General features: G+C 39.0%; 1 protein-coding gene across 1 annotated transcript in view; it reads right to left on the reverse strand.

Annotated features, from left to right (window-relative positions):
* LOC124555348 overlaps window positions 1–23654 on the reverse strand; it is a 457917-nt gene that overhangs the window by 27609 nt on the left and 406654 nt on the right. Inside the window, exons 20-23 of the mRNA XM_047129228.1 lie at window positions 19137–19262; window positions 12637–12758; window positions 5756–5879; window positions 5550–5661 (exon numbers count right to left, since the gene is read on the reverse strand). Coding sequence (XP_046985184.1) covers window positions 5550–5661; window positions 5756–5879; window positions 12637–12758; window positions 19137–19262 — 484 coding nt within the window. The remainder of the gene's footprint in view (window positions 1–5549; window positions 5662–5755; window positions 5880–12636; window positions 12759–19136; window positions 19263–23654) is intronic.

The raw sequence follows: 23654 nt of genomic DNA on the forward strand, positions 1-23654 counted from the left end.
ACAGAGGATGAAGGAAAATGCACCCAAGAGTGTGACCTTGCCCAACAGCTGGAGAATGAGGGGAAATGTAGATCCGTGCCGACAAAGGATGCCAGAGGTCTCGGCGCACGATGGACACTATACACCATGTAAGGCACCCTTCCCCAATTGGCTCGCTCTTCGGGTAAATTTTGAAAAATGGTGGTCAAACTCTACAGGGGACCATCACATAAAGGCCTAAATGTACGAAACTCCTTTCAGTCGCCTCTTACGACAGGCAGGAATACCTTGGGCCTATTCCAGCCCCCGGACCTGCAGGGGATAGGAGTATTTTGGCTCTACATTTATAAAACTGAGAAGGTGAAATGAGTTCCACTTGAAAAGTATTTGGGGGTAAATGGCAAATTATGAAAAAATGGAACATTTCCTGTTTTATTGTTAGTTTTTGAAATTTGTATCACAAAACAGTCATAGATAAGCAGTAGCAAGTTGAAAAATGTATTTATTCACAGTGCTTTTGCTGCCTCCATAATGAGCAGTTATCATTTCAAAGCACTCCTAATAAAGCTTCATCTTTGCAACAGGGATAATTAACAATCAGAAACTGACCCTCTCCTCAAAATATGCACATTTGTTGACCACTTAACTTCTGTTGTTCCTACTTCCTATGCTGTAATACTGATTAAGATAATTGGGGATTTAGAGAAATCATAAAATTTCATGTCTAATTCAAGAAAAAACCTCAGAAATACAGCATACAGTTGCTTCTTATTTTTGGAGTGTGTCTTATGTGCAACACATGGTACTGCATGCTGGGAAGAGGAAACAGACATTATTGCACTTCTCAAGAGACTTCAGCAGAAGTCCTTTGACAAAAACTCACTGTGTGTATCACTATTGTAGTTCACTTACTTTTGATTGAATGTGGGATCAGATCATGAAATAACTGGGCATGTGTATGTTGAACAGAATGGAACTTCCAAAAAATACTGTTTTCAAATGTCAAATTGAGAAAGGAGAAATACTTTTTGCTAAGAGGGAACATTTGTTGTGCCTGTGCTGAAGAAATAAAGTGGGGAGACACTAGTGACATTTTGATGTTGTTGACATGCCATACAGCATATACACTATGTGATCAAAAGTATCCAGACACACGGCTGAAAATTACTTACAAGATCGTGGTGCCCTCCATCGGTAATGCGGGAACTTAATAGCCTTGAACTTAATAGCCTTGATGAAAGCTTCCGCTCTCACAGGCATATGTTCAATTAGGTGCTGGAAGGTTTTTGGGGAATGGCAGCCCATTGTTCACAGAGTGCTGCACTGAGGAGAGGTATCGATGTTGGTCGGTGAGGCCTGGCATGAACTTGGCATTCCGAAACATCCCAAAGGTGCTCTATAGGATTCAGGTCAGCACTCCGTGCAGGCCAGTTCTTTACAAGCATGTTATTGTCTTTTAACCACCCCACCACAGACCGTGCATTATGAACAGGTGCTCAAATGTGTTGAAAGATGCAATCGCCATTCTCGAATTGCTCTTCAGCAGTGGGAAGCAACAAGGTGCTTAAAACATCAATGTAGGCCATGCAAAACAACAAGGAGTGCAAGCCCCCTCCATGAAAAACACAACCACACCATAACACCACTGCCTATGAATTTTACTGTTGGCACTACACACACTATGACATTCACTATACCCACACCCTGCTGTCAGATTGCAACATTGTGTATTGCAATTCGTCACTCCACACAACGTTTTTCCATTGTTCAATCATCCAATGTTTACACTCCTTACACCAAGCAAGGCATCGTTTGGCATTTACTGGTGTGATGAGTGGCTTGTGAGCAGCTGCGCGACCATGAAATCCAAGTTTTCTCACCTCCCACCTAACTGTCATAGTACTTGCAGTGGATCCTGATGCAGTTTGGAATTCCTGTGTGATGGTCTGGATAGATGTCTGCCTATTACACATTACGAACCTCTTCAACTGTTGGCGGTCTCTGTCAGTGAACAGACAAGGTTGGCCTGTACACCTTAGTGCTGTACGTGTCCCTTCACATTTCCACTTCACTATCACATCAGAAACAGTGGATCTAGGGATGTTTAGGAGTGTGGAAATCTCACGTACAGATCCCTCCCCGTGGGTACCACCCAGCCGCAGCAAAGGCCACCTGGCAGCATGGCCATTGCCAGGAGTCCCGATGCCCCAGGGTGACAGGCATCTACTCCTTAGCATGTGTGGGGAGTTAACAGCACAGGCAGCAGCAGAGCGATCCCTGTGGGGTCAGGGGGCTACAGCCAACAGGGTACATGGCGGCCCCACCACAACGGACAGGCTACTATGCTCGATATCAGGGGCAAACGAGCTAAGAAGTCCATTATCATAAACAGCATAGAAAAGCGATACTGCACAGAGGATGAAGGAAAATGCACCCAAGAGTGTGACCTTGCCCAACAGCTGGAGAATGAGGGGAAATGTAGATCCGTGCCGACAAAGGATGCCAGAGGTCTCGGCGCACGATGGACACTATACACCATGTAAGGCACCCTTCCCCAATTGGCTCGCTCTTCGGGTAAATTTTGAAAAATGGTGGTCAAACTCTACAGGGGACCATCACATAAAGGCCTAAATGTACGAAACTCCTTTCAGTCGCCTCTTACGACAGGCAGGAATACCTTGGGCCTATTCCAGCCCCCGGACCTGCAGGGGATAGGAGTATTTTGGCTCTACATTTATAAAACTGAGAAGGTGAAATGAGTTCCACTTGAAAAGTATTTGGGGGTAAATGGCAAATTATGAAAAAATGGAACATTTCCTGTTTTATTGTTAGTTTTTGAAATTTGTATCACAAAACAGTCATAGATAAGCAGTAGCAAGTTGAAAAATGTATTTATTCACAGTGCTTTTGCTGCCTCCATAATGAGCAGTTATCATTTCAAAGCACTCCTAATAAAGCTTCATCTTTGCAACAGGGATAATTAACAATCAGAAACTGACCCTCTCCTCAAAATATGCACATTTGTTGACCACTTAACTTCTGTTGTTCCTACTTCCTATGCTGTAATACTGATTAAGATAATTGGGGATTTAGAGAAATCATAAAATTTCATGTCTAATTCAAGAAAAAACCTCAGAAATACAGCATACAGTTGCTTCTTATTTTTGGAGTGTGTCTTATGTGCAACACATGGTACTGCATGCTGGGAAGAGGAAACAGACATTATTGCACTTCTCAAGAGACTTCAGCAGAAGTCCTTTGACAAAAACTCACTGTGTGTATCACTATTGTAGTTCACTTACTTTTGATTGAATGTGGGATCAGATCATGAAATAACTGGGCATGTGTATGTTGAACAGAATGGAACTTCCAAAAAATACTGTTTTCAAATGTCAAATTGAGAAAGGAGAAATACTTTTTGCTAAGAGGGAACATTTGTTGTGCCTGTGCTGAAGAAATAAAGTGGGGAGACACTAGTGACATTTTGATGTTGTTGACATGCCATACAGCATATACACTATGTGATCAAAAGTATCCAGACACACGGCTGAAAATTACTTACAAGATCGTGGTGCCCTCCATCGGTAATGCGGGAACTTAATAGCCTTGAACTTAATAGCCTTGATGAAAGCTTCCGCTCTCACAGGCATATGTTCAATTAGGTGCTGGAAGGTTTTTGGGGAATGGCAGCCCATTGTTCACAGAGTGCTGCACTGAGGAGAGGTATCGATGTTGGTCGGTGAGGCCTGGCATGAACTTGGCATTCCGAAACATCCCAAAGGTGCTCTATAGGATTCAGGTCAGCACTCCGTGCAGGCCAGTTCTTTACAAGCATGTTATTGTCTTTTAACCACCCCACCACAGACCGTGCATTATGAACAGGTGCTCAAATGTGTTGAAAGATGCAATCGCCATTCTCGAATTGCTCTTCAGCAGTGGGAAGCAACAAGGTGCCTAAAACATCAATGTAGGCCATGCAAAACAACAAGGAGTGCAAGCCCCCTCCATGAAAAACACAACCACACCATAACACCACTGCCTATGAATTTTACTGTTGGCACTACACACACTATGACATTCACTATACCCACACCCTGCTGTCAGATTGCAACATTGTGTATTGCAATTCGTCACTCCACACAACGTTTTTCCATTGTTCAATCATCCAATGTTTACACTCCTTACACCAAGCAAGGCATCGTTTGGCATTTACTGGTGTGATGAGTGGCTTGTGAGCAGCTGCGCGACCATGAAATCCAAGTTTTCTCACCTCCCACCTAACTGTCATAGTACTTGCAGTGGATCCTGATGCAGTTTGGAATTCCTGTGTGATGGTCTGGATAGATGTCTGCCTATTACACATTACGAACCTCTTCAACTGTTGGCGGTCTCTGTCAGTGAACAGACAAGGTTGGCCTGTACACCTTAGTGCTGTACGTGTCCCTTCACATTTCCACTTCACTATCACATCAGAAACAGTGGATCTAGGGATGTTTAGGAGTGTGGAAATCTCACGTACAGATGTGTGACACAAGTGACACCCAATCAACTAACCACGTTCGAAGTCCATGAGTTCTGTGGAGTGCTGCATTCTGCTCTTGCACAATGTCTAATGACTACTGAGGTTGCTGATATGGAGTACCTGGCAGTAGGTGGCAGCACAATGCATGTAACATGAAAAACGTATGTTTTTGGAGGTGTCTGGATGCTTTTGATCACAGTGTAAATCTGACATCACTGTGCACTTATCAGCAGGTCCTGTCACCAACACAAACCCATTCAAAAGAAAACAACATGCTTAGTGGAAGAAGTTATTTTTCCATCTTTTAATTTGTGTGTCTCAAATGCTTACATTTTATACCAGGAAACAAGAAGGTCAAATGAAAGAAAAAATGCAGGCTAATAGATGGCAAACAACTTTGTTCTACACGGAGGCAAACATACAGAAACAAATAACTCCCTAGGACTAAAACAAGCAAACAGTGTAAAAGGCGTTTTCCACACAAATTACAATGAACAGAAAAAATCAAATCCGAGTCAAGTTTGTAAAGCCCATGCACACACCATCAAGAAAGAAACTGGCAAAATTTCAAGAAAGATAACTTGTTGGGGCACCCTGATTGAGGTGTTGCTCCATATATACCTGACTGTTTCAAAATCTATCATAATGGGGCAAACTGTATGACTAAAGCATGTACAAATTTTTCATCAAATTAAAAAAAAAAATCATAAAATTAAAAATTTGTCTATGGTGTTCTATTTAGGTAAATGTATCTAACATTACTGTATTTCAATTTATTATTGATCTCACACTAAGCTTGTTATCATTTAATTACTGATTTTTAGAAAACTTTTTTCTTACTGAAAAATTACTAGAACTGACTCAGTGCCACATTGGGAGCGTAATATCAAAAGTGTTAAGTAAGAGCTGTATTCTGTGGTAAGTATGTTATCATATTTATCTCCTGTGGATTATACTAAGTATATACACTACTTTACCACAGACAAAAATTATACATATTATACAGTAGAGTGATGATACTTGGAAAGTAAGTCAATAAACAACATACCATTTTGATAAGTAAAATTCATATAACTTCACTGGACACCTTAGTGGATTTTCTTCATTTTCTTGCTGCTCATACTTTCTCTTTTTCTTCGTCTTTGTTCTTCCATCTTCAGCTGATGAAATTTTGGTTAAATCATGAGATTATTGCTGAACAGTAACAAAAAAAGCAAGAAAGATTGAAAGAAGATGGCATATCATAATTCATACCCCTCATTGATGGTGGAGGATAAAACCGTAGAAGAGCAGACGATGTGCCTCCACTTGCTTGGCCTGGTCTTTTCCAATGTTTCATTATATGAGCAAAGGACAGTTGCATATGGTCACTGACAGTCTATTGGGGAAGAAAAGAAACATTTATACTACAAGTAAATAAATGACTTATACAGGGAACTATGTAAAATATGTTCTTAAACAACTATTTTTCAATCCACAAGCAAAATTTCACGTAGTGTGCTACACAAAAGTAATTCATAGGTTGTGTAGCAACTGTATATTCACTGTCTTAAAAGCTCAATTGCTGTTGGGGATTTGCTGTAGTCAATGCCACAGAACCATTACAAATACAGGGTCAGTGATTCACTGATTGGAACTATATCAAATCCCCCGTCTGATAATCCAGATTATTCTAATTCAACTAAGGTAAATTCCATGATCACTCCTTCAAAAATGCGATGACCGATTATATTTTACATCCTTTTCCAATATAAGCTTGTTCTCTGTCTGCATTTTTTCACTGTTGATGAGCTGCAAAACACAAATCTTTGTTTTCGAGGATTCTGTCATGGGAATGTGGGAACATTACTATAATGAACAATGCACAATAGTGCACAAATATTTTAATAACCAACAACAGACGGGCAGCACGTGTTTAATTGAACAAAATTTGTCAGATAATCATATACTGAAAATTCACTACTGTTGAGCTATGCCATAAAATGATAGACCATCAGCAACGAGCAAACGTAAGTTCTTCTGGTAAGCAGACAAGGTGGAATATACAGAATGCATTCTCACATTGGAATGAAGTGTGCCCTGATATGAACTTAGAGCACCTGCCCACGAAAGGTAAAGGTCCTGGGTTCAAGTCCCGGTCCGGCACACAATTTTAGTCTGCCTGGAAGTGGCTTTGTCATTTTGTCTAACAAGGCTGCTGCTGCATTACACCACATTACACCAATGATGCCACTCTGTATTCACTGAAATCGCGATGAACAATGCAAGTCTATAGTATTTACATTTTTCTTAATTCTCTTCACTTCAATACAATGATGAAATGTCCTGGTTGAATGTAAATCATTTAAGGAGTAAAGCTAACAACTTGGGGGGGGGGGTGATTTCATCTAGTAGGAGCTTCTGAAGCAGGTGCATCATAAAAGTGTCTTGGGCACAATTAAGAATTTTCTAAGTGTCCGGACCGTATAGGACCTGAGCTACGTCAGAGACATTACAATCAGCTGTGCTAGATCTCTTATTTTGAGTTCTTAGTCAGATATTTGCATATGTGGCATGAAGTCCACGTGAAATTGTGAAGCCAAAATGAAAGTTATGTAAAAGCACAGAAGTTTCCTATCTAAAGGGCAAATGTTGCTAAATGTCATACTGAAGGTATAAAATGTGCCACAGGAATGTGAGTTCCAGTTTTCCTAGTATTAATAAAAGAATGAAAAGTGACAAACTTTCTAAACTTTATGGGTTACCTACCCATCACCTCACTTCATTACATTACTGATGTGTCAAAACATAAACTTACTGGACTTGTAACATGCAAGCAGATACAATTCTTGGATATCAGAATCAGTCATGCAGCATGGAGTTAAGTTTGAATAAAGAAGACACCTGGGAGCAGCAATGAGGACACTTTAGCGGCACATGGTCAATGAGAATACACCTAATATAATGTCCCAAGCAGAAGCAACATAGTTAGTGCTCACTCCTGTTTTAGGTGCACCACCACTGTATTAGGATACATTTATGCTGCAGACTCACTGCTGGTGCATTGCCTCTCACTGCTCACCAGGAGCCTTGTTACATTTATGCTGCAACATTGCTGGTTGTGCAGGTTTCTCCTTTCTCGCCAGGAATTTTTACCCCACGGCTGTTTACACTGCTAGTTGAAAGGACTACTTGCAGTGCGTGACGCCAAAATAATATTCGTGCATCATCTGACAGCTATAATTGTGATTCATTCACAAGAAAAATTTTGTTATTGACAATATGAAAGAAGAATAGGTGTGAAGGCACACTCTGAATGTAAATGTACTGCAGATATTTGTGCCAACTCTAAAAACAGTTCAAAAATTATCCCGAGCACTTTTTCAGAAAGTTATGACTGTTGTAACAAATTTTCCAATTTTAAGTATTACTGAACCAGTATAGCGTAAGATGTAAAGATTCAACCCAAAATTATACAATAATTTCTGATGAGTAATTCATGGGCCTCCTCACTCTGAAGTAACACTTCGTCAATTTTTATCCACATCTACTTCATATACTGCAACTGCCACATGTAGATTTTTATGCAGTTATTCTAATGAAAGAAAAGAAAACAATACATTACCTGAAACATAGGAACTAATTTCCAAAAATTATTACACCTAGTATTATCCCTCATGAGGTGGTCACAATTATCTCTCTGTCCCTTGTCCCTGATAACTTTGCGTCCAAAAATGGCTGAAATAAGTGCATGCTTAAAAATCATCACTTCTAGTCCTCACAACATTACAGTCTGTGTATGGTGGTATCATTGGTAGGATATTGGGAAAATGAAGTCAATCTACACAGGAGATTGCTTACAAAACGCTCATGTGACCCATCCTAGAACATAGCTCAAGTGTGTGGGATCCATGACAAATAAGACTATCTGCAGACATTGAAAGCCTAGAAAGAAGGGCAGCACCAGTGTCCACACGTTTAGTTGAGCATGAGAGACTGTCACAGAAATGCAGGAAAAGCCTGAGCTGGAAGATGCTCACAGCTGGATACAAAACTATCTCTCAAGAAAGTACTTACAACATTGCAAGTACCAGTATTAAGTGACGAATCTAGGAATATATTATAGCTCCATAATGATCAGTCTTGCAGTGATCACAAAAATAAAGTTACATGAAGATAAGGGTAACCTAATGACAGGTGGGACAGTGATTTTTCGGAAGCCACTTTTCTCGTGCTATATACCTTAATAAATGGTACACTGGGAAATATCTTCTCCCATGCACTTCACAGTAGTTTTCAGAGTGTGTATGTAGATACTGATGAAGTAGATGTACACTGTGTGAGAAACTATGCAACTAGGAACAGCCAACCACGAGGCTGCTAGAGTGATCCTGAAGCAGCCAATCATGGGTCAAGTTTCAGGACACGCATCGATGGTTGCAGAGGAGCACTAACCAACTTTATACCAATACTTGGCAACGATTGTAGTGAACAGTGATGGTGCAGAATAAGTGAACTGGTATGACAAAGTGGACTTCATCATCACCAGGCCACAGCAGCAAGCAGAAAGGTGGCGGCATGAGTGCATCCTTAGTGTATGGTAACATTAGTACGAAGTGAGGTAGCATTCCAGAGGAACCGAATGTAGACTGTGGGCTATGGATGGTGGATAAAGAAGGTATGTGCTAGGCATTAGAATTTCAAGAGTCAGGATTTGTAGACCTCTATTATCCAGTGTGCTTATTACTTGCAAGTGTAACATACAAATGGTATTTATGAAATGCTTAAGGTTCTTACAGAGAACAATACATCAAGAAGGGAAGGAAACTGAAATGAGAAATAGAGAAAGTCCATATATTTTTTAAGCAATCAATAGCTGGTTACAGAAGAAAACTTACATGGAAAGACAGATGAACAGAATCAGCAGAATGATGTAGGAGAGAGATAGATGTACATTTGATTGACACCAGTTCATTTCTATGAAGAGACTTGTTCATACTTATCAAACATATACCTCTGTTCATGTCTACATTGCTGCTTTATTTAATTCATCATCCACTTTCTGTTTATAATTCCTTCCTTATCTTTTACTATTAACATATCAGTTTATTCAGCTACCCCATCTACATTAGGGATACACTATTTTCACTTTTCTTTAGTCAAATTATTTCTCCAATGTAGCTTTTCTGGGTGGAGGAAATAGTACATTCACAGTTTATCTCTGATCGTGCATTCATATTTTCTTTTAATCAGTAATAAACATCCATCATCATTCTGTTCATGCCTTAAAAAGTAAAGTTCTCATCAATCCAAAGATCGATTTGAACACCACAGTGCTTTACAAGGCATGATCCTGTTGCATTTGGTATGCTGTTGCCTTCCCCTTCCTTTACAATTCTAAAATCAAGGACATTTAATGGACAAAAAAGTACATTATAAATGCTATGTCAACAACATGCTGTTGCTTGTAGATGGAACTCGGGACGACACTGATACAACTCAGTATAACCCCACTTTTACATTCCTGGAATTAATGTTTTCCTGCCGTTTATGACTTTTTTTGTCACTCCCGTCAAATTTCCTAGTCCACAATGTTAATTCGCACCCAATTTTCCAACAACATATTTGTAATTTTCCCACAATTTACAATTTATGAAAAAATGTTGGTGGAGGAAAAACTGATGTAAAATGACACTGCCATGGCGTTGGCCATCAAGTAGTGTTTAGCAACATTAAGTGGTTAAGTTTCTTGACACTTTCTCTACTCAGCAGATCTGAACCAGTAAATGGGTAAAAGTTGGAACTATCTGTGCCTTATGTCCTGCTGCAAGGGGGATTCAAATAATGATGATATGACCAACCACCAACTTTAATAAACCATCTCCATAGCACATGTGCAGTTTTGTGATTGTTAAGATCACCGTGACACCTTCATCAAAGCAGATTTAGCGTATTTTGTCACTTGGCCACTTGTAGTGCTAGTGGACACTTTCACTCACTCTACATTGTTCAAATGTTTTTGGTTTAAATACAGTGCCCATTACATATTTTTTCATGCTGAGCAAAATATGTTTCAAGAATTTATTCTGGTTGTCAACAGCAGTATTTGTGTATGGATTCTTTTTGACGTTATACAAACAAGCTACGTGAATGATAGTTTGTACACATGTGGTTTTCTACACAACTGAGGAGGCACAGTATCAGATAAACTCAAAAAGATGACAACAGTCCAAGAGATGCAGAACCACACACATGCAAACATCACTCAAAATACTTATCTAAATATTTGCACTTGACAATGAGGAAAAAATCTCGAAATTCATCATGTTCAGCATGAAAAAATACTTAACTGGTGCAGTGTTTCAGTATTTAAATAACAAATGAGAGCTGCAGGCTTTCGAAAAACATCTATAATGATGCATGAAATTGAGTCAAACGTTTCTACTTCCCAGGCAGTCATCACTTCCAGTAACATCAGTGGTTTTTATTAGATAATAAAATTTTACTAGATAATAAACAAGTCCCTGACAAGTAGTTTGATGCTTATTGTGCACATATATCACACAAAGTGCAAAAATGCATACGTAGCTTTTACAGCATAAAACGTTATTTCCTACATTTTACATTTTCCTGTATTTTTCTGAAGTCCCTTGAAAATTGTTAAAGTGGGGTTTCTCTGTGGTTGGAAAAATGTAAAGCATTCAACAACAGAAATTGACTTCACTGTAGAGCTCCAAAGTAGCAATCTTATTCCAATTTTTAGATCTTGTGGTAACGAGGCAAGGCAAATCGCACACCTCCAACATCTTTAGAAAGCCAACACCAACAGGTGTTGTGATTCCTAACCAAACGTCGCATTTAGAAGCTTAGTGCACAGAGTCATTTATATCTGGGTCCAGGAAAAGTGAATTAGCAAAGGCAGTGGTTAATAAAATGCAGTGTCCATCATGGGGCATGAAATATATAGGACAGATGGGGTGAAAATTTTCGACAAGGTATAGAGAGCATGCAGACATTTCTGCACTGGGCAGTTAACACAGATCAGTGGTTGCTGAACATATATGTGAAACTGGTCACCTGCTAAATAGCATAGAAAAGGATTTAGAGGTGATGCATGTAAAAAAGAAAGGAGAGAAGCTTGACCTACATGAAGGACTTGTAATAGCAATGCACCGAGATACAGTCGATAACGTACTTCATGTACAAACAGGTGAGAGTGGTAATGCTTTCTTCAATGGTTCTTTGGAGCCTTTTTTTAAAGGTTAGCATTAACACAGTATATGTAGGTATGTTGTATAAATAACCACTGATATATTCTCTCTTCACGTCCCCTGTAACATCTCTGGAAAGCTATGGAACAGCTGATGGCTCAATGCAAACTGTTGAAGCCGTACATGTGTTTACCGAACTAGCCAGTGCATGAGATGGACTTTCAGCTGATGTGACTGGTGTTACTACTATTAACTGAACTGGCAGTAATTGGGATAAGGAGCACAAAGAATCTAGTGTTACTGTTTGTAAAAGTAACACAAGGACTTATTATGTCTGAATAACTTCGTGTGTTTTCATTTTGTGACTGTGTGTGCTACTATGTAAGAGTTAATGCAGACAGCCAGATGATGGAAGCTCTACTCCCAAAACACATTGTTGAGTGGTTGGTTGATTTGGGGAGGGGGACCAAACAACAAGGTCATAGGTTCCATCGGATTAGGGAAGGAAGTCGGCCGTGCCCTTACAAAGGAACCATTCTGGCATTTGCCTGAAGTGGTTTAGGGAAGTCAAGGAAAACCTAAATCAGGATGGCTGGATGCAGGTTTGAACTGTTGTCTCCTGAATGTGGTACATAGCTGAGGATTACATTCCCGACATTAGTGGTTGTATGATAAATTTATTATAAGAAATAACTACAACATATATGTCATATGAATGCAGGTAACACAGACGATAATAATAATGAAGCTTTGTAAGTTAAAATCCAAAAGGCATTATGGTTCATATGCTCAACGTGCTTGGCACTACACATAAGAGATAATGTCAGAAGTATTTAGTTATAATTTTTTTCAAGATGAGAAATCCAAATTTTTATTTGAAACTCTCCACTTTCCATATGGTAAAGGACAACAATCATATTCTGACACAGATTTGTTCCAACTTACCACAAGATTGAAATATTTAGTATTGAAAAACATGAGGGTGGTAAGTAGAACATCAGGTGAATGGGCACCTAGTTGCTTGCTTTCCCACAGATGTTCCTCCATCACCCGGGTGGCAATTTCATCTGCAATTAATTACAATGGCATAAGTTCACTGTTCATTTAATTAACAAATATAAAAAGTTATTGCTCCCATAAATTAGAATGACATTCATCGTTAAATGAACAATGATAGGTTAAAATAGTTTTTGTTGGTTGTGTTCCACAGTTGGACACTCTCCAAACATCTACCTTTGCATACGTGCTACATTTTGACAACTGTTTTATGAGATATACCTGACACCTGTTACTAACAAAAACTGCACTGGAAAATTATCTCTGAGTGAAAACGGTGATACAACTAAAAATAGATTACTTAGCAGCTCCACGTGTTACAATATGTCATTTACACTGATAGGTCAAGTCTACATTTTGCACTAAAAAGAATTGTTAACTACTACTTTGTGGTCATGTTATATCATATGTAAAGTATTCCATGACTATTCATTTCAATATATTTCTACATCAGCTTTAACACATCAGTAATACAGATGTATTTCACATTTACTAAGTGTCTCAGATCTTAAGTGTCATATTTAAACCAACAGTTGAGAATCTTAAAATGAGTATCTGAAGGTAACTGAAGGACAGAAATTAATGTTGCAAGCAGTATAAGGCCTTGAATGAAGAATGTGTGCTTATATATCATAACTTAGTAAGTAATTTCCTTAGTGATATACGTGGTGCATCACTGGCACAGGGAATTTTTCCAGACAGGTTAAAATTAGCAGCAGTTAAACCATTTCATATGAAAGGTGGAAATATGGACTTAAACAATTATCATCTGATTTCCTTACTAGCATTTTTTCCAAAATATTCAAAGTAGTAATGTACTCAACCCCCCATGAACCATGGACCTTGCCTTTGGTGGGGAGGCTTGCATGCCTCAGCGATACAGATGGCCGTACTGTAGGCGCAACCACAACGGAGGGGTATCTGTTGAAAGGCCAGACAAACGTGTGGTTCCTGAAGAGGGGCAGCAGCCTTTTCAGTAGTTGCAGGGGCAACAGTCTGGATGATTGACTGATCTGGCCTTGCAACACTAACCAAAACAGCCTTGCTGTGCTGGTACTGCGAACGGCTGAAAGCAAGGGGAAACTACAGCCGTAATTTTTCCTGAGGGCATGCAGCTCTACTGTACGGTTAATGATGATGGCGTCCTCTTGGGTGAAATATTCCAGAGGTAAAATAGTCCCCCATTTGGATCTCCGGGCAGGGACTACTCAGGAGGACGTCATTATCAGGAGAAAGAAAACTGGTGTTCTACGGATAGGAGCATGGAATGTCAGATCCCTTAATCGGGCAGGTAGGTTAGAAAATTTAAAAAGGGAAATGGATAGGTTAAAGTCAGATATAGTGGGAATTAGTGAAGTTCGGTGGCAGGAGGAACAAGACTTTTGGTCAGGTGAAGACAGGGTTATAAATACAAAATCAAATAGGGGTAATGCAGGAGTAGGTTTAATAATGAATAAAAAAAATAGGAGTGCAGGTAAGCTACAACAACTTCAGGTGAACTAACACAGTTAGACTAATCTTTCATGTCGGAGAAGAGTTCACGAGAACAGTGTCCCGTGCTCTCTGACGACCGCTGATCAGGCACTATCAGACGCAAACTGCGTATAGCCCCCAGCTAACCGCCAGTAAGCGGAAATCTCAGTTCAGAATGTGAGCCTTCTTTGACATCAATCTTCCATTGTATTTTCCGAAGGATCTCTGACTGCTGAAGTCTTATTTAACTGTACGACATGTCCCAGGACACTGTGATATACCCACGTATAGATGGCGTTTTAAGTAACTAGCTGGGCCTTATGAGGCCAGCACCTCGGAGTTATAGAGACGGAAAGTTTAGTCACAAATGGTGAGAGGATGAAGATGGCGAATTAGGTCACACAGTAAGGAGTTTTTTAATTAATTAATTTATTTATTTATGTGAGAGATGTCGAGTTTTAAGAAGAAGTATGTAGCACCTATCTTGGAATTGCAGCTTTGTCCTATACACGGTTAAGTAAGCGATACCATCGTCAACAATGCACTGTGCACTATACCTTCATAAAGGAAAAGTCCTTCAGAAATTATGCTCAATTTAGTCATTTCTAATTCAATTCCTTGCACTTTCTGTTCCCACTGTGGAAGTCTCTAGGCTCTCGTCGAGTTTTGTTTTTCTCCTCTAGTTATCAACAGCATTGAATTCCTCCAGGACCGTGTACCTTACACATAGCGGTTAGCGTCCACAGAGTGCCCAGCTGATCAGTTTATTCTTTCAGTTTTCGGTTTCATAAACCGATCGCCTACCTATCTCTTTCATCTGTGCATCATTGCCTCCCTCCAGGGGCCAATACGACTACTACAGTCGAAGTTCCTCTATTGTCACAGTGTTCAGCCTTCTGACCTCTCTCGCAGCATTCATCCTCATGATACTATTTCAATGCTGATGTGAAGCTTGCTCTTATATCTCTACACAGTTATTATAATCAGAATTTCTCTCTTGTCGTCTTCCCTAGTCGCCAGGGGACCATTCATATTCAGCCTTCTGAGCCTCTCTAGCAGTGTTCATCCTGCATCCGGCCTACCCTTAGGCTATTCCTCTATTGTACACAGAGGTTTAATGAGTATCACTTGACTGTACCATCTAGTTACAAATGGTAATCGTACAACTGCTGTAAAACTGTCCCCCCCCCCCCCCCCCCCCCCCGCATTTTTCCCAGGCATCGGAGTTACGCATAGTTGTTTTTCACTCACCAACACAAACACACATTCACACACTAGTAACCCCAGATATCTGACACTGTCCTTCCACAATAACACTTTCTACTGTCGAGGCTATGCGACTTTACATAGTCCTGGGCAACAAGATGCCCCACCTGCACCGAACTGGTGTCATTTTCACATATGACTTTATGGTGTTTAGCAAATATAATGATGCATGAGAAACTTCTTCTCATAATGTGAACATTATCATACTTGGATGGTTAGCCCAAAGAGACATTTAACTTTGTTTACTTATTGATATGGAATATGTAGTAAATTTAATATGATACTTGTGTACCTCATTTCTATATTTTCATTTTTATGTAACAGTTATATTTGGGTTAAAATGGATTCCCAAGGAACTTTGATATTGGACGTAACTAACACAATGTTAAAAATTTCAATTACTTCGTCTTGCAGAATGGTAATTGGTTATCCTTCATTGATCAGCTAATAGGGAGTGTTGGGGTTCATTTTTGGGGACAGGGAAGGTGAAGCTGTGGTGAGTCCGTTCTGCAGGGAATGCCAAACGCACTTCTTCCTCCAGCGCCACAGTGAAGTACTGGAACAGTGGGGGATTCAGGGTAGGGGATTGGTGGGGGGTCCCTGTCTTTGGGGTCTGTCATCTTTTCCTTCTTCGACTCCAACGCTCTGAATCTTCTATTTCATTTCTTACTTCTCATCAGAGTACCAAGCTATCGTTCTCTCTGTCCACATGCATACGTTTCTCTTGCTGAGACCCTTCTCATTTACCATGTCATCTTTGTTAAGTGACTAAAGCCTATTGTATAGGAGGCTCCGGGTAACAAGCCACCATTTCTGCACTATTGAGGATATTGAATTTACTTGAATATGTTTTACATTTAAAACCTAACTACATAATTGTTGTGACGTATCTGTCACTTATGAACCAATTTACTAATGCATAATGTAATTTTAAGCAGAACCCGCTGTAACAATGCATCTAGCGTGATGTCACACTTAATCCCACTTTTGACGGGCGCCACTCTGACGTAGTGTAGCCTTGAAGTCACCTGTCACATGCCACACGCCACTCTGACGTAGCCACCACGCTGACTCCCGCCCACATTACTAGTGCTACCATGATATTAATGCTTCATTGCTATGAACACAACTTCCAGTCACAGACATATGAAATAGAAATCTCAAACAGTGGATTTCTAGCAAATCGTTCTTATTGTGATGCTATCATGCCACTAATAACCTTTATAGCCACTATGACTTACTCACTTAGTATTTGCGCTCATTTACCTACATTTTTTCTGCCTGAAAGTTCATTTGTGGTACCTCTGTTAACTGATTTGCCTGCTTTATCTAATATATCAAATGATCACCTCTTAACGTCAATTGATGACCTTTTAAAACATGAACAAGGACAAATTTTTTACAGTCACCTGTTAGCACACCTAAATGAATGGCAACTAAACTACATACAACCATTATACCCATCACCACAGTAACCCCAGTCACTGCTATTCTTATTATTGTACTGATATGGATCTTGTACAAAAAGGGATTTTGCAAACGGTTAAGACTGTGCCCTCCAATGGTTCCAGAACCCCAGCCTCAGGGCGAATATCGCCCATGACTAGAAGAAAGGACCTATCAAGCATGTGCCTTCCCTTAGTTTTAAGAGTGCAATTGTGTTATCTACAAATGTGAAAACTTGTGCTGTATAGTGAAGTGCTCCCCTAGTGTTGACTCCCTTTTTAAATGTGTTTGAAACGTGTGAACCTCCCCTCATACCCCACTGCGCTGAGCTCCAGTGCACAGGTTTGGCCACAGCCATGCCCCCTTCCCACCGGCAGCCTGTACACTGCTCACTGAGAACACCACCACACGCCGCCTCACACCACCCAGTCCTGCGTGCAACTTCAATGGTGATATGTATATTCATTTTTTAAAAAAATGGAGACACTTGGTGTATATGCCTAATCCAAACTATTTTCATATTTTACTTATGCTTGTTAACTAATGTAATTTTGTTCTGATGTTTTGTAATGTTTATTCTTGTATGCACATAATACTGTTGACATGTGTAAATCCCTTTGTGACCCCCAGGAGGTCTTTAAAGTCTCTATTCCCTCCCATAAGTTAAGGCCCCTGCCAACCTCTGTGGGAGCCTAAATTGATCATCAGACAGAGCGAAATCACATTCGTTCTCCACTCCCACGGAAGAGGGAGGAGTGTAAGGATGAGCCAGATAGTAGCTCGATAGTAGGGGATTTTATTTTACTTTTTATTCACTTTCAAAAGTCACTTTCTTCTCAAGCCTTAGCCAGCAGAGTCGGCTGCCTGTAATTTTTCCATCCCATAGTTTGGCAACAGCAAGTTAGCAAGCATCTCGATCATGCGCCTCCCTCGTGTGCTGATGAGGTAACAACACCCCGGCATCAATGCTGATCAGGCCACGCTCTGGAAATTTCCATGCCGCCCCGCGGGATTCTCAGTTTCTGACCAAACAGGGCTGAGGAAGCTGCGTTGCCGTGCTGGATGTATCTGGCTGCCTGCCACCTGGTTCACTCTCTCGATTGCGTGCCCTGTAGGAGTCAACACCTCCTGCCCATCCCGGTGCTGTGGCACCGTGCACTTTGTCTTTCCAGACACCGCTTTCCCTTAACTATGCGAACTACGGTTCATCCCTGACTATGCTCTGGCTCACTCCCGCCTCCCCAGACCTGACTATGTGACCCTTTAGGAGGCAAAAGTGACCAATAAGACTTATTACTTAAAACCTTCCTAATGGTTCTTTCACACCCACCACCTTCCAATCCGGCTGTCCTGAACATCCATATGGTTCTCCAGGTTGGGTTATATGGTACTGAATTGCAAACACCACACATATCAGAAATAAATTTACAATATGTGTGCTGCCCACAATTCAACAACATCCACACTGAACTGGAAAACCATACGTATTAAATTTAAAATATGTATGCTGTTTGCAATTCAACAGCCTATACATCGAGCTGGAAAACCATAAGAAATCACAACAAAACAAATTGCCATCTACTTGAACTTATGTCAGTGAGTACGGCCAATTCACATTGTACCTAAATAAACGCAAGCAATATAGTGTGTTTCGGTTAATGAAGTAACTTATAACATGGCACTTAATATTCAAATAGTCTTGTGCAGTGCAGTAGCAGACAACAGGCTGTTCAGCAAAACGTCCACCTAACTGAAAATAATTTGCCATCTAAGATTGTCACTGCATATCATTTCTATGTGTTTTAGATGGCTAAAGATCAGTAGAGAGACAAATAAAGGGGAAGATCAAAATAGTACTTGTTGGTAAACATTTACTGAACTTGGAACAGAATCTTTTGGATCAAACAAACATTCCATCTGAAAACAAATGGTAGCCTGTCACAATAACTTTTTGTTCAAGTAATGGAAGCATGAACAAAAGAGACACTACAGTATAAACACTTAAATGTCTGTAGTATGCAAAGTCCTTAACAAGGAACACCATAAATCTGAATTTTTGTTGACACATGCAAAATATAGAAGATGAAATTGAATCCTAATTATTCACATGCACTGAAGATATCTTTATGCTTTTGATTTAAATGACTGTATGGATCAAAAAATATGGACTGAAACTTGTATTTACTAAAATACTCAATACTTGCCTGATGCCATCTGTTTAGCCATGAAACTTTGCACAATTTTGTCCAGACAGTCTGTAAATTTTATGTAATATGGATCAGTGAAAATGTTATCCACTCTTCCACATTCATATAGATAATACTGGATGCCTGCAAACAGGAGTAACAAAAGTGAAGTTCAAATAACATGTTTATACTGCACTTGCAATCTCATGATTTCTGAAAGCATGAGAATAACTTCTTGTAATTATTTCTTCAATTAAAACCACAAAATGAAAATGCCAAAAAAAAACTGATGGCACAAGTTTTGTTTGTAACTGAGAGAAATGTTGATTTGAGGCACTATTTTTTGGTGATATTGTGAGAAACATTGTCTCCTGCAAAAAATTTGACAATCAAACATAGCTTTACAGAAACTCATTGAAGTTATTTTGTTTACATTTATTTAATTTTCTTTAAAGCACTGCTAATTATACTGCCACATACAAACAACATGAACACTTGTTGTCTGTACAGTAATATACAAACTTGAGTCCTTAGAATATATCATTTATCCCACAAGTTTGTCTATTATAACGAAATACAACCTCATATCTGATGAGTGCAGGCATAATCTGTTGGCAGAACAGTGTCAGTTATAAATTAAAATTATAGAGCAGGCACATGTCACATGTAACTTGCCTTTACGACACACTGCTCTCGACAGACAAGCATATTCAGAGCTATAGACATAAAATGTGGTACACCACCACAAAATGGAACAAAAACACAGATTCAACTTACATAATGATAATTTACATTAAATATCCAGGATCACATGTTAAATACAGGGGTTGAACAAAAATATAACACCACAAGAAATCCCTGCTTGAACATATTTGCAGATGGTAGCAAGCTTGCAGATTGCGCTGTTGTATATGGGAATGAACAGCAAATATGCAATGTCCTCAATATGTTGCAAGTGTCAGTCATGGTCAGAACAGTGTTGTGTGTATCTGTGAGTGTGTTATGTTGGAGCTATGTGAATTTGAATGTGGAAATGTGTTAGGTGCTTCCATAAGCAAGGAAACAGAAGTCTTTGTGTTTCAAGAGGCACTGATGGAAGATTTATATTGCATGCAGGGAAAGTGGAAATACATCATCCACTAAGTCACCATTTGGACAAAGTGTGATCATGACGGATGGTCACTGAAGAGGATTATGACAAAAAACAAGTGAATGACAGCTGCAAAAACTACTGCAGAACTAGATGTTGCACCTGTGAACCCTGTCAGCACGAAAACAACACAAAGGGAGCTCCAAAAGCAGGGAATTGCAGGGCAAGTTGGAATTCCAAAACCACTCCTCAGTGATACACATGCCTGCACCATGTGTATCATTTCTTGTTGAGTGAGTCACAGCTCTATAGATACAAGCTTTGGTGGAACCTACTCCATTTAGTCAATGTCATACAAAAAACAGCAATACCATTAAACTGTGGCAAATATCCACCACTTCCATAGGTGTTAACAGACACAAGTTTAAATGTCATAACTCGTTATTAAAATAAATTTAAAATGACATAGTAGAATTACAACTACTGATTTTACGATCGTTAATATACACATGCAATGGTTATTAATAGCATTAAAATGGCAGTCTGGCTTCAGCTGCCAGAGACTGTGGTCTTGTGTGTGTGTGTGTGTGTGTGTGTGTGTGTGTGTGTGTGTGTCAACTGTCCTTTTCATAATATTGATATCTTCCATCCTGCATTTTCCACTGTTTCATTAAAATTAACCTATATTGTAACTAAGCATGGATTAAATGTACCTGGAATCAGTGTATGGGAACAGTTATACAATTCAGACTGAAACTTCTTAGAAACTCACAATGACAACAAAACGTACCACAGAGTCAGCACGTACTAAGGCACCCACCATATACAGTAGGTTGTGGATATATATTCTGACACTCTCAGTACGTAATCTTTACCTTTGTGGATATAGACATATATCAGATTAAGATCATATACATCAAACATGTTTATGGTTAGAACAGCAAGTAGTTAAAAGTTATTCATGGTGGATTGATGGGTAACATTAATTCCTGTGGACATTGTGTAACAATTTCAAGTATGACCCAATAATACATTGGTCAGAAACAGCCTTTCTGCAATACATCATCAAACAACTGGGTGAATTCATTCAAATTAGATTTGTACATTTAACAAAACATATTGGTTTCTCCTCTTTTCTATGAAGATATCTAATCCTTCCGATGCATTCAACCTTTGGTCTTTATCTGTGGTGTGAATAACTCTCACACTATCCTGAATCTCATGGGAAGTATGGTTATTTGCCTTCAAGCACTCATCCAGTGCTGTATGGTTGGAATGCAGACTACAATGTTTTTTTTTCTGTTTTTCTTCTTTTTATTTATATATATATATATATATTCTGAAACTGTATTCCAGTCTGGCCAACATACATAACTTGACAATTTTTTATACTCCTGACCTACTGTATTTGTCCTTAGCCACATTCTTCTTGTGTTTCCAAGCACATCCAAGGGTGTTATTTTTCTGAAATATGATATTAACTTTTCACTTAGGGACAAATCTCACAATGTGGTCCACTATAGAACCTTTATCATTTCATGTAGATATCATGTAATGTTTACATTCACCTCAATTGTCTGAATTACTATGTTTCACTCACCTAACATTTTTATTACTGTGTGGTGTGACTTCATCACATCACATGTTTCCTAATGATCTTAATGAGCTGTTTCAAGTCTGTCACATGTAAGTTAACACCTGTAACAACAGCAATCAAAATTTTAATTTGGTTTGGTTTTTTACTATGTAATTTAGCAGTATTTTATAATCAATTGTGAATTTTTGTATGTGTGTATAAATGCAGTGATTCTTTACCACATTTATGATATCAATAGTGCCAACATAATCAGTATTAGTATTTGTTGGCTTGCTTAAAAATGAAGGTTTCAAGGAATTTGAAATTTATTACATCTATGTGTACATGAAAATATGTATATTTAATATTGTACTCTTATGAAACATAGACATAAGAGGAATCATGTCACCATGTCTGTCTGGTTGATTTACTCCACTGCTTATTTACAATAGAGGTTAATTTTAATGTCACTGATAACCTTTTGTGTACATGGCATACATATATTAATGCTTGTAAGAGCAATAGTTATAATTTCAATTTGTAATTTTACTTTGTCAAATTCATAACCAGTTAAGAAATTGAACTTGTGCCTGTTAACACCCATAAGAAAGGTGAATATTTGTCACAGTTTAATGATAATATTATTTTCTTTATTACACTAGGCTTAATCAGGTAGTTTCCACCAAACTGTGAATCTATAGGGCTCCGACACACTCAACAAGAAATGATATGCCTTGCTATTTGATCTCAGAATGTAACTGAGCAGAGAGCTTATGTTAACTGCACACAACCAAATTACTGCATTTTATGTATGACAGTGGCACTATACATAGCCACATATATTTAACACGCGACCCTTGGCTACTTAATGGAAATTAACACATACGGTGGATCTGTGTTTTTTCTTTATTATATGGTGGTGTAATACATATTATTTCCACAGTTCTGAAGACGCCTACGTCTGTAGAGTGAAACGTGCCATAAAGGAAAGTCACATGGGACTTGTGGCTACTCTTCAGTTTGGACCTCTTACCTGTTTTGTTGTATTCTTTTGCTGCAAGGAATGAACTTCCATTTTCTTAGAAAGGGAATAATTAAGATAAATAACATATCTCCTATATAAAAGTGTCTCAATATGTAGCCGATTGTACATGAACATTTCTGGAAACTTCAACATCGAAGATATGTGGCTGAATTAACATTTGCATGACAATTGATATATGATAATATGCAAATGGTAAGGAGTACACAACTGCATATGATGTTGATTATGAGAATTTAGTAAGTGTGAAGCCCCCACTTGTTGCAATCATACATTTTGACATGGAATCCAAAAAAAACTTCAGTATGTTCCTGCAGTCTTGTTTAGATGGTTTGTATGCAAGTCCATCAAGCATCAATGCTGGTTGCTGAAAGGTAGTGACAATCAAGATATCAACCAACTATTTTCAAGACACACTAGATAGGACTGACAGAAGACATTGAAAAAGTTCAAAGACAGGCAGCTCATTTTGTATTGTAGCAAAATACAGAATAGTGTGTCATGAATACAATATGTACATTGGGCAACAATCATTAAAACAAAGGTGTTTTTCATTGCGGCACGATCTATTCACGAAATTTCAATCATCAACTTTCCCCTGAATGAAAAATTTTTTCTTGACACGACCCTGCATATGGAGAAATGAGCATTGTAATAAAATAAGACAAATCAGAGCTTGCATGGAAAAATTTAAGTGTTTGTCTTTCCCATGCTCTGTTTGACAGTGGAACAATAGAGAAATAGTCCGAGATGGTTTGATGAACCATCTGCCAGGCACTTAAGTATGAACTTCAGAGTAGTCATGTAGATGTAGATGTTAATTAACAA

This window comes from Schistocerca americana, chromosome X (assembly GCF_021461395.2).
Source record: "Schistocerca americana isolate TAMUIC-IGC-003095 chromosome X, iqSchAmer2.1, whole genome shotgun sequence".
Classification (NCBI taxonomy): domain Eukaryota; kingdom Metazoa; phylum Arthropoda; class Insecta; order Orthoptera; family Acrididae; genus Schistocerca; species Schistocerca americana.